A 12,493-nucleotide genomic window follows, 5' to 3' on the forward strand; every position below is an offset into this window, starting at 1 on the left:
CCACACTTTGTTCCCAGGTCTGCATTTTGATCATGGTTCTACCTCGAAAATGTCTAATTTATACTCCTGGCCACTTGGGCTTGGGAAAAGTAAAGGGTAGTTGGGTTTGGGGGAATAATAGAGTGTTTTGGTGACATTCTCATACGCCCATGCAGAGCTGCAACACCATGGAGGCTGGTATCTTCTGCCACCAGCCCCCCGGGATGGCATTCCCTGACCCAGGGTCTCTGACAGGAATAAAGGCTCCTATCAAAGCCTTAGCAATCTTTTTCAAGGACATCCTCCACTTCCTGGAAAGAAAATTTGATACTGTTGTTACAGCTCTTCAGTGACCACATCTACTCTAGGTGATTTATTCTAATGCCAAATAACACTTGAGACCAAATATCCCTCTCCCTAGCCAGGACTTTGGGCCAGACTTCATGGGCTCAGACTGTGCCTGTTGCCTGGGTCAGGGGTGTGTACCATCCACCCAGGAGTCCTCTAGGACGTGGGCCCAATTTTGTGAGTGTAAGGGATCTTCTGAAGAGGGTTGACAAGATTGCCAAAACGTTCCAGGACCCCCAATGTTAAGCCCCTATTGCATTGGTTTAAGGTGATTTTCAGAATGGGCCAGTTGGTGAATAGTGTGTAGGCCAATGGGAATGATCCAAAGGTAAGTACTGATAATTCTAGAAAAGCAAGGGAGGAGCTGTTTAGGAATAAAGTCCAAAATAGGTACGCAGGTGGTGGCCTTGGCCTCAGGCAAACAGCCTGCTATAACAGGGGTCGAGGGGGAGCAGTGTGCAGGGTGCAGAAGTGAGCAGGGGCTGGTTGTGTGCCCAGACAGGAGAGGAGGAGGAACTCGGGATTTTCAGCTGCTCTCTGGACCCTGGAGGCCTGAGTGTTACAGTGTCCTGTCTCAGTGAGGCATCAGCCCCTCTCTAGAGGAGGTGGGAATGACCAGCATCCTCCCCTTAACTTTGGAGTTGCTGTTAAATCCAGGAAGGGAAGGACGGGCTCTGGCCCTCAGAGTAGAGTCTGTGGCAAGGCTGCCAGTCAGATGCCTGTTGCCCGTGAATAAGGGAACCCGGTACTTGGACGATCGGGGCACCCGCGCGGCAGCAACTCAGCACCCCGACCCAGCTGCCTTGTGTGTTAGGAGGCCTTCCCCCTGAAGGAAGCCGTGTGCTCATTCCGGTCCAGGTGCGAGCTCTGTCTCCTGGCCAGCCAGCAGGACTGGCGTGCTCAGCGGGCCTAGTCTGGTCCTCACAGGGGCTGGCCTTGGCCCCATCTGGCAGCCAAGAATCATGGATCATTGGGAAGAAAAGCCAGAAGGCGCTAAACATGGCGTTCGTGAAGACTTGTCCCATTTAGACATGTGCACAGGTTGTCAGAATTGGTGCAGGCAGAATCCCTTTGTTTACCTGTTGGAGGCCAGAGAAGGGGGTCTGGGAGGATGGCAGCCAACAAGGTAACATGTGACAGAGGACGGGAGGAGAGAGGGGAGCAGTGGGTGAGAAGTCATGGCAGTTGGGTGGGAAAATCTTACATTATTCAAGATGAAACTTTTAAAAGCTCAAACCATCAGTCAGTATCATAGCTTCCCCGTAAATGCACTTAGAGTGATCAACGGTAACCAGAATAAGCATCCCTACTCCAGTTATCAGGATGGCCAACATGTCCACATTTTCTATCTGTCACCAAAGGCTGGGCTCTGCAGTGGCTTCCTTGGGGCCTGTATTGATCATGAGTTCATGGAACCTGACATTTCAAAGTACCTTCTGTTCTGGTTTTCTTCATCTGCACTAAGTGTACCCAGTTGTAAGCATGCTTGACTGCTTTTTATGTAATTCAGACCTGAAATTTTTTATTTCCAAAACATGTTCTGATTTCTTGAAAAGACATCATTGATTTGCAGACAGAATGTCAGGAGGCAGCAGGCATAAAATGTGTGAGCCCACAAGAGGGAATATGTAAAATGTATGCCGTAGATAGGGAGATAGATAGATGGATTGATAAGTCACAGTCCTAGGGACATTGTGCCATCATGATCGCTGTAGGATATGGAGATCCGAAGGATGATAGGATGCTAGGTCAGTGGAAGAAAGACCCTGCAGTATGTTGAGCAGCAGGCTCAAGGTTCCAGGGTAGATAGTGGGGTCAGTAGAGGAGGGGATGTAAGAGTCAGCACAGAGGGTTTTCAGTGGGGTAAACCTGAAAAGACCCAAAATTCAGTGATGAGGATGTGAGAGAGAGAGAGGCAGAAGTGGACGTCAGGAGGATCTGAAAAGGTGCCTTCGAGGGGCTGGCATTTGGTCCGACCTTGAGGGAGGAAGTGGGTTTGGGTAGACAGAGTTAGGGCTGGGATTGTAGAGCCATCAGGATCAGGGGAAGAACCTGTTGGTGGTTCTGAGGGCTGGCAAGGAGTCCTCCTGCCTGGAGGGTGGAGAGGGAAAGGAGGAGAGCTAGGGACCAAGGTGGATTCTCTTAAAGTCAATGGGACGCTTAGCACATCATAACCCTTGATGGTCCGTTTCCTTTGTGAGACCTCCAGTGGGCTCCCTACACGGTCTCCTGCCCCCCCCCCCCGGCCCAGAGTGAGTTCCCCTGGCACAGCTCTGTGCCCTGGACTGTGTGCATCACTGTGCCTCTGTCCTCGTGTGCCCAAGAGTTCTGGGAGAACAGAGCACACCTTCTGTAACTCTTGCATGCATGAGGAACAGAAACGGTTGCTGCTTTAAGGGCACAGAATGGAGAACGTGTGAAATGCCTGGTCACAGTGCTCTTTCACTGGGAAAGAGAAGGACGTGGTGTGGCTGGGGACCCCATGGAAGGAGCAGGGGGAGGGCCTGCTGACTCCCCTTTGTAAGGGCTGAAATCCCAGAAAGTGTGAAGTCGTGATCCCAGGCACAAGGGCAGGATTTCCGGGTGCTGCCCCTCTGCCCCTGCCCTGCAGATGCTTTGCTTGACCTGGTGCTGCTCAGGGCCATGGGTCTGCACCGTGAGTGTGTGCATGTGTTTGAGTGTGTGTGTGTGCCCTCTCTCACACATGCAGGTGCCCCCTATCCTGTGTCCCTTTCTACCAGTGGATGGTATTGTTGCCTCCCTCTGGCTCTCCCACCCCACCTGGTTGCCATGGGTGCTGCGGGGCCTCGGATATATCCCCGTATGATCCGTGTGGCGTTTCGTTCCTACGTGCTCATAAACGTCTGCCCCCTGCCTGCTCTGTCCAGGGGTATTTTAGTGACGCCTGGAACACGTTTGACTCCCTCATCGTAATCGGCAGCATTATAGACGTGGCCCTCAGCGAAGCCGACGTGAGTATGCGCCCGCCGTGGCCGCCCGCCTCGTGTTCTCTCTCTGTCTGTGCACATTCCGCTCCCTGTCCCGCACTGGCATCACCTGGACAAGTCACAGGTCCCAACTTCACTTGATCTAAAACCAGGCATTTCTAATGAGAGCCGTGGACAAGAGGCTTGTGAGGGTAGAGCTTTATCCCAGGCCTTTCCAGACACAGATCACCTTTTGGAGGGCTGACTCCTGCAGCATTTCCCAAGTCACTGGTAGGCAGGGAGAGATGGGCGTCTCTAATTGTTTTTATTCGCTGTGTCAGCAGCAACACCCAAAGTGATGTACCTGTAACGTGTGTTTGTTTTAGGGTGATTTTTCAAGTAGCCGGGTGGCATAATGCTAGAATGTTCCCCTTTTATAACACTGTCCTTTTCTTCTTTTTTCCTGTTGTGCTTCCTCTCTGTGGCTTCTGAATGCTTGCCCTAACAGCACTATTTCACTGATGCATGGAACACTTTTGATGCCTTAATTGTTGTTGGTAGCGTCGTTGATATTGCTATAACTGAAGTGAATGTAAGTAGCAAATTTTGTGTCCTGTAACGTGATTGTTTTTGTTAAGTCTAACACTCGGGTGCCTAGAAACGCTATCCGTGGGCCTTCCTACACTTTAGAAATTCAGACGTATGCTTGTTTTAAAAGACGAACATTTTGTAGTCGCCCCCTTCCCTCACCCCACCCCTCTCCCCCAAAAGAGAGTGGAGAAGTAAATGTAGAATTGCCATTTTGGAACTAAAACATTATTTTTTTTAAAAAAAGTTCTTGTTAAGTTCTTAAGGGCTTGGAGTTAATGTATGTGAGTATGTGAACTTGATCACTCACTAGCTGTGTGACCTTGGCTGGTCACCTGACTGCTTTGAGCCTCAGTTTTTCTAGCTGCAAAACGGAGTTCATAACGTGTGCCCTTGTACCCACAGCAGTTCTGTGAAGGCACAGGAGGGAAACTTCACAGCCACACCATGAACCCGTGGCAGCTGCTGCTGTGTCCTCACCTGTACCTTGTGTACCTGCTGAGTCTGGCTGGTGGCGCTGGGGAATACCCACTGTCCTAGCTCCCCAAACGATGATGTAGGTCGAAGGCTGCCCTGGACCGAGGGAAGGGGGGCCTCGTGTGTATTGGGAGAGGGTGTCCATTCTCCATTGCTGCACTTGATCAAACCCTTTAGTAAGGAAACAAGTGCAGTAGCAGTGTGGTAGGTGGAGTGACCCCCACCCTTCAGGACGCATCCTAAGAACCCTCCTTCACGGGGAGCACTGCCTCCTGCCAGCTCCTCTTGCATCTAGCCCGTGCCTAAACCAGAAAGATGTGAAGCAGAAACGGCCCTGCTCGCCTGGTCTGTCCCCAGTTCGTCAGCGAGTCTGAGTGGGTGTCCGACGTGTGTACCCCTGTTGTGTAGAACCCGTTGTGGGGATGAGTGGAGCATGGGGTAGGACTGCTGTGTGGTGTTGGCTTTCTGCTCCGTGTGGCCAGCCCAGCCCTCCTCCCCAACCCCTGGCCGGGAAGAGGCCTCCTCGCTCTGCCTGGCTGACATTTGCAGGGTTGTACAGCCCATCCTGGTGTCCAGACAGCCTATATCAAACAGGGACGGTGCAGTCCCTTTTAATGCCACTGCTTCGGGGCCAAGCTAATCCTGGAGCACAGAACAGTGGGACAGCTGCTGGCCTGGCACTCCCCAGGCCTGACAGTCAGTCCTGGTCCTGGTTCAAAACTGACTCGTTGGACTCGGGGCCTCAGTTCCCCCCATGGATCGACTGGGGTGAGTGCTATGTGCCCTTCCAACTTCATAGGTATGTTGGGGTGAAATTTTGTGAAAATATCTGCTATAAAACCTAACATATTAGGGAGATACAAAGCTATTATTCCAAGTGTAGATTTTCCGTGGACAGATAGGTAAAATGGACTATAAGACAGGTCCACGAGGGTGTGATTTAAGCCTCATGACACCCAAATCCACGCCACGACAAGGCAGCAAAGTGGTATTTTATGAGACTTAGGAAGATACACCCTCCCTAACCTCCATAAGCCCAGACTTATGTAAATTCTACTTTATATGAAATATTCCATAACTCAGCTATAAAGTTGTCATTCATAACGTGTAAGTTATGCTCGGTTATAAAATAATCTAATGCTAATGGCAGAACAGCAGGACCCTAACTGGGCTGCCAGGGGCTCTCTCCTGAATTTATGACCAGACATATGCCTGCTTAACCGTCTCCCGATGTAAACCGCTTACAGCCTTCATCAAAGTATGCTTACGTGGAAGTTCTGGAACAGACCCTTACGTAAGTCAGAGATGGCCTATAATGGGGATGAAAATTGAATAAGCTACAGTTTCAGCAGGTCTCCTGGAGTGCTCTGTGCTCAAAGTGATGTGCAGGCAGTGGGCATAACTACTTAGTTTCTGGGTACCAGGATGTGGCCAAGGTTTGTTGGCCGAGCCAACAAGCCAGCTCTCCAGTGCCTCAACCACCTGCTGGCTGGCAGGGTGTGGCACTGGTGGCCTCGGTCGACAGCACGTGCCCAGCTTCCTGGCTGCCCTTCCGTATGCTGGGGGCAGGCGTGCACCACGCCCATCCCCTCTAGCCCAGCCTTGCTCATCGGTGTCTCACACGTGTCCTCCCTCGTGTTGTATCGGACAGTCAGGAAAGCTGCAGGGGTACAAGAACCCACACTGGATTTCCTAGTTAGCACTTGACTTTGGGGTGTCTGCACAAAGCAACCTTTCACTGGGCCCATTTCTGGCACTCAGTTGGACTTTCAAAATCACACTGGTGAACAGTCTCCTACTGTTTTCTAGTCGGTGACTTTCCCTGCGGTCAGATCTAGCCTGAGACAAAACCTCCCTCAGCTGGTGACCAAGCCGGTTGTCCACTCTGGTAGAAGTAGAACCCCTAGGGGAGATCGGCAGCTCTGTGCTGGGCTGCATTGCACAGCGATTGCTCAAGGCCGCCTTCTCATTCAGTCTCTCCCTGCACATGTCCTGGGCACGTAGAATTCGCGGGTCATGGACACAAAGATAAAAGAGACCAGATGTCCTCAACCCCTGATGGTATAACTGGGTGGAGCTGGGAATTCCTACATCGCCCTCTCCTGCGCATGCCTAGTTTCCTGGTAGAGCAACTCACATCATACCCCTTGCTGGCCTCATCCCCCAAGACCCTGGGCCAGACCAGCTTGAACGCTCTTGGTCCACGTTGGCTGTTTTTAGCTGCAATAAGTCATCATTTTTTGCGATATTTAACCTGCTGTGCTCTCTCCCCCAATCTCTGTCGATCTTCCTTTTCTGTTACCTAATTGATTTTCATGTTGGTTTTATTTTTAGAAAATTGTAGCGGCAAGTATATATAAACATATATACGGTGATGTCGTTAAAGCAAAAGCACTCTAAAGACTGTATACTTGTTTTTGGCTTCCCCCACCTGTGGTTTTCACTGAGTTTCACGGGGTGTGCTATGTATGGCTCAGGGTCATCTAAATTGTTTCCCTTCCCCTGTGTCCAGTCTCCAGCTGGGGTCTGGGCCAGGGCCATCTTGGTCAGTCACGCTTGGCTCTGTGACTGCCACCGTAGTCCTCGAGAATGATTGATCTGGCCCGCAAATGAGAAACCTAGCTTGTGCTTACACTGTTTGCAAAAACATTTTGGATGGCCCTTTCTGTTGTCCTGCTTGATGCTTACCCAGCCCTCTCCTGCTGCCCCCGCCCCACATACCCTACCCTGCTATGACCATGGTCTGATGGCTCTCAAAGACTTGTCTTTATCACATCTGGTCGTAACATCACCAAGCTGCTAAAATGTCAGATGGCGACTGGTAGGCTCGCTTTTGCTCCCCCTCAGATGCCTGTTGGTGCCTTGAATGAGGAAATGACAGAGCACCCCATTCTCCTTAACCCGGGCAGTGGCTGTTGCCAGCACGGAGTCTTTTCCCACTGTTGTTATTGCTGGAGAGGCAAAATATTTGTGCAGAAACCATGACTGCCTTGTTCTCACTTACTGAAGAGCATGTGAAAAGTCAGTAGGGAGCGTACTCCCAGGGACCCAACAGTTGTCCCTGACCTGTCAGGTACCCAGTTTGGACCAGGTGACCAACAGCTGTGCTCAGCTTCTGGTTGTTCAGCCCTCCATTCCAGAAGCCAGCCCTTTTCCAGGGGCCAGGTCACTGATTTCTCACAGAGTCAGCATTCCCATATACAGAAGCTGCCTCTCCCAGCAGTGTTATGTGCCCAGTCAGAAGTAGCCAGAGGGAAGTTCCCCATCCCATCCCCTGCAAAGAGTGGGATGCCTTGAGTTAACTGGTTCTGGGATGCCGGTTTGCTTCCTGTCTGAATTGGAAAACCATGTCATCTCAGCCTTACCAGGAAAAGATGGGAATTAATACAGCAAGTGCAGACTGATCTTTGGTTGCACTTGGGAAACTCAGGGCTTGTTTGGTTCCTATAGTTGCTGGGGGCTGGCCCTGGCCCTGCATCTCAAGAGCCTTTCACTGGCCTTCCTATGTGAAGAGGCTGGAGGGAATGTCAGGAGAGCTCCCAGGGATCTACAGAGATTTCTGGGCCCCTGCATATGGTTTGGCCACCTGGGGCTGAGGGCAGTCTCTGCGTGGGGCTCCCAGATGAGGACACTGGCACCTCATGGTTAGAAGGAGCTGCCCAGGCCCACTAGCCCAAGGCCAGGGGTGGCACCGCAGTCCCCTCTGTGAGGACCGGCCATGCAGCCCCGGCGATTGATTTTGGAAAACTCCCCAGGGAGTGAGCTCTTTTCCAGTTTCAGCCTCTGAGAGCATCCTGTCATTGATTCTGGAATCGCACAGAGAGTCAGCTCACCCACATTCCCACCGCACACTTCACAGCCTGCTGTTTCCGAGTCCCCCACCCCCACCCCCGGGGGAAAGATGGGGATGCATTCTAACCTGTTTACATTGTTAGAGTACTGAACCCTCATCAACTCCAGTAGAACCCACTGCTCAGCTGTAATGGCCTAAGTGGGCTTTTCTAGGGGCCCCACTCAGTGTGGCCAATCCACACCTTAAAGGAATTTGCTGGTGTGAGTGACCATCTGAAGAGTGCCCAGCTTTACCCCGGCCTAGGACTGCCGTTCCCCTCTAGCAGGGCCTTAGAATCACCTGGCAGCTTTTCTTTCTTTATTTTTTTAGTGTATTTATTTATTTTTGAGACAGAGAGAGACAGAGCATGAACAGGGGAGGGGCAGAGAGAGAGGGAGACACAGAATCCAAAGCAGATGCCAGGCCCTGAGCTGTCAGCACAAAGCCTGACGTGGGGCTCGAACTCACAGAGTGTGAGATCATGACCTGAGCTGAAGTCGGATGCCCAACCGACTGAGCCACCCAGGCACTCACCTGGGAGCTTTTAAGACTCCTAAAGCCCCGGCACACCCCAGCCCAATTAGAGAAGAATCTTTGGAGAGGAACCCAGGCAGTAGATTCTGTCAAAGACCCCCAGGCAGTTAGAATGTGCAGCCCAGGGTGAGAGCTGGCCCGCCCTTTGCATCTGGCTGACATTGGTAGTTTGGGCAAAGCCATCTTTAGGGTCCTTCCAATCCGTAAGATATTTTGGCAACTTGCACCGTCCCCCGGTGCGGCCAGCAGCGTCCTCCCCTGCACCTGTGCCCCCTGGCCGGCATGGCGCTGAGCGCAGGAGAAGGTGTCGCAGGCTGCGCTGGGGGTGCACGTGGATTGCTGTGCTGTTTGTTGTCTCTGTCCTTGCTGCATGTTGTGCTGACCTGTCCCTCCACAAATGCTGTCTTGTCCTCCTCTTTGTTTTCCTTTTTTTAAAAGGATATCCAGGGTTTCGAGTTCCTAGTCTAAGATTTGCCATACTTCAAAGATATCAGTTGGAAAAGAGATGTCCCCCTCAAAAGTCAGTTTGGCTGCTGACTTCCCACATTGTGAGGGAGAGGGGGCGGTGAGAGGTTCCATCCGACTTGGAATGGGATGTGGAGGACAGGCAGAAGGGGCTGTGGCCAGGTCATAGCCAGAGAGTGTCTTCCCCGACCAACAGACCTCTTATTCTTGCAGGTCGGACATCTCCAAAGTATAACTGTAGAGTGCTCTGTCTTGTGCACCTTCTGGCCCCCTTGAGCACAGGCAGGCAGGGGTGTGCACGCTCACACACACCCTTATTCTCATGCACTTGCACTCTGGCTGCATGGGCGCGACCCAAGCCTCGTGCTGACAGCCCTGAGGGAGATGGGGTTGGGAGACAGAGGTTTGGAAAACTAATTCCTTCATTTGTTAAAGTCAGAAGTTAAAAACCATCATCTGTCCCTTTAAGGGGATGTTCTTTGTCTTGAGGTGAGAGAAAAGAAGAGAAAAATAGAAACAGTGACAGGGGCTTGGACTGTGCCATTGGAGAGTTTGCATTCTGAGCATCCCGGGTGAACCAGGAACCCCCTTTCCACCCTTTCAGAACCTGTCAGTCCTGGGCTTATTGTCACACTGCTGAATTTCAGTAGTGATGTGACATGCCCAACTCTTGTTTTCTGTGATTTTTGTATTTGGTCTCAGGAGGCAGCTGTTAGTAAGAGTGAGATTCCAGAACGGAGCCCTTACTTTCCCTGTATCCCCAGGGAGGAGAACCCCTCCCTCGGATTTGTGTGCACATCTATGTGTGTGCATATGTACCTTAGCTGTGCAGACATACCATGCAGAAGGCTCCCTAGAAACCCTGGGGAACACTCAGCAGCCCGGGCCCCCAACCAGAAGAGGCTCATTCCTTTGCCAGTTACCAGGTAGACCAGCTGCTTCCGTGGAGCTGGCCCTCCTAAAGGGAACAGAGAGGCTGTTCCTATCTCTTGCTCAGTCTTCTGTTTGATTTCACGGTGCCTCCCGACGTCTGGAAGAGCTTGCTTACGACCTCTTTCTACTCTCCTAAACACTTATTGAACATCTAATGAGTAAGTGCCTCATGCAGGGCACCAAGTGGAGTGAAGCAAGGTCCCGCCCTCAAGGGGCCCCCAACCTGAAGGAGAGGCAGGTGTCCACTGGGTGGCGAGCCCTGTGGTTCAGCCCCCTGGGGCCTGAGTGAGCGCCCAGCCAGACCTCGGATGAGGTGGAAGTATGGAAGCTCAGGGCGGGCTGGTCCCATGCTGCTGCTTCCCAGGAGTCACACGGTGCTGAGTGCCGTCCTCTCTGCCAGCAGTCTGGGCTGTAGGCTGGGCATTAAAGCCCCTCTCCCACCCACACTGACTTGGTTTGCTCACCTCCACCACAAGGGCCTGTAGGACACCTTGCCCAGGCACGTGGCCCAGGAGGCCAGTCTCCCTGCCCCGTTCAGTAGCCTCATTCTGTTCCTCGGGGCTAGGGGTGGCCTGAAGAGCAGTTCATTCCCTGGACCCACAACCCAGCCTCAGCCAAGAGAACTAGCCTGCCCGTGAGATGCAGGGTCCCATCGTGCATTTCTGTCTTTGGGAGCAACTGAGGGCCTGTAGTGTTCTCTTTCACTGGATGCCCTCCCACCTTGGAGCATTGTGTCCCAGGATGTGAATTAGAAAGTAGCGTGTCTGAGCCTGTGTCCGAGGCTGCCCACCCTCAAGTCCGGGTCCAGGCAGAGCCCCTGGCATCTTCTCAGGGAGGGAGCAGCTGCCTTGTCCTGGGACATTAACCACACATTGTTATAAAGGGGGGAGGGGCCCATCCTTCTGAACCACTGCTTCCTTTCCATTCATTAATACATTTTCAATCTTTGATTTCTTAAAGCCAACTGAAAGTGACAATGTCCCTGTCCCCACCGCTACACCCGGGGTAAGATCAGTGATGAGTCCCCCCGGGGCTGGGCCTTTTCCTTGACCATGCTGAGTTTTCCACTAGTGTTTCTGTATTCTCCATGATTGTCCTTCCAGAACAGTGTCTGCAGTGGTTTGCATTCATCATCAGTGTCCAGTACTCTTGGCCAGCCCGGCGTTCTCCTCTTAACACACTAGACCACGTGGGCATGCATGTGCTGTGTGGACGCGGTTTTCCAAGCCCTGTGTTGTTAGCATGTAACTCTTCCTTTCATATCATGCTTTTTAAGGTGAAAAGGCCCTAGAAACACATCTTCAACTCTTACCTCTGTCACCTTTGTTTGCATCTGTTGCTGTTTTTCTGAAAGTGTTGCATGTTCTACTTTGCATTGGGTTTGACCTCTCCATGATAACCCTTCAGAACTCTGAAGAGAGCAATAGAATCTCCATCACCTTTTTCCGTCTTTTCCGAGTGATGCGGTTGGTGAAGCTTCTCAGCAGGGGGGAAGGCATCCGGACACTGCTGTGGACTTTTATAAAGTCCTTTCAGGTAAGAGCTCCACAAGGGGCTTATCTGTTGCTCCTGAAGACCACATGTGAACCAGTGAGCATCCTCTGTCATGGAGGACCCGGACTCCCTTCGGCATGGCCACTGGGATCCCCTGAGTCGATAGAGGGAGTGGAATGCGGAAGGCACCTGACCCAGCCGGACTCAGTGAATCAAACAGGATCACTTGCTAAGAGGAAACCAAAGGCAGTAAGGACCCACAGCTGAGGACAGGTGTAACCTTTCTAAGACTAGTAGAGATGGGGAGCCTCGAAGCCCCTCAGTCCTCCCTGGGATACCCAGTGGTGAATGGTGACATCTGAGAGAGAGCAGGTCCCAGCTGACCCCTGCAAACCTAACAGCCTCCTGCCAGGACAGCTTCTTGGGCTGCCATGGTCCTATCTGTTGGCCGGTCTACACACGAATCAGAGACCCCTTCACCCGGGCCGGCACACCATCACGGAGCAATGTGTTACCCAGTGCCTGGAAGGATCAGAGCGTTGAGGACATTTGGGCATAAGCCAAGCCTCCCTTGTCATCTGTGACTCTCCAGGCTGGTGCAGGCTGGTTCTAGTCTATTCCTCAACCAGGACCCAGCTTCTCCAGTACTGTCTAGTACTCCATCCCAGACGTTCTAGTCTTCTAGATGGAATTAACTGAGGACAGGGTACAGATTCTCATCAAAAAGATTCACCTATGTAGGGCATTTGTAGCTATGTGCAAATCATGAATCTTTCTTTGTTTGACTATCTTTAATTTGGAAGTAATAAACATTCACATTGAGAAGTAACACCGGTTAACATCCCACATAGCATTTTTCTGCAGTGGGTGGGATTTTAACACATAAAGGGAAGGGATGGCATCTGGGGAAGGGGGT

General features: G+C 51.9%; 1 protein-coding gene across 1 annotated transcript in view; it reads left to right on the forward strand.

The window, feature by feature from the left end:
- CACNA1D (calcium voltage-gated channel subunit alpha1 D) overlaps positions 1–12,493 on the forward strand; it is a 301,420-nt gene that overhangs the window by 250,652 nt on the left and 38,275 nt on the right. Inside the window, exons 30-33 of the mRNA XM_042977073.1 lie at positions 3,216–3,299; positions 3,763–3,846; positions 11,044–11,088; positions 11,491–11,619. Of these exons, the coding sequence (XP_042833007.1) occupies positions 3,216–3,299; positions 3,763–3,846; positions 11,044–11,088; positions 11,491–11,619 (342 nt within the window). The remainder of the gene's footprint in view (positions 1–3,215; positions 3,300–3,762; positions 3,847–11,043; positions 11,089–11,490; positions 11,620–12,493) is intronic.

The sequence above is a fragment of the Panthera tigris genome, chromosome A2 (genome assembly GCF_018350195.1).
Source record: "Panthera tigris isolate Pti1 chromosome A2, P.tigris_Pti1_mat1.1, whole genome shotgun sequence".
In the NCBI taxonomy this organism is placed as follows: domain Eukaryota; kingdom Metazoa; phylum Chordata; class Mammalia; order Carnivora; family Felidae; genus Panthera; species Panthera tigris.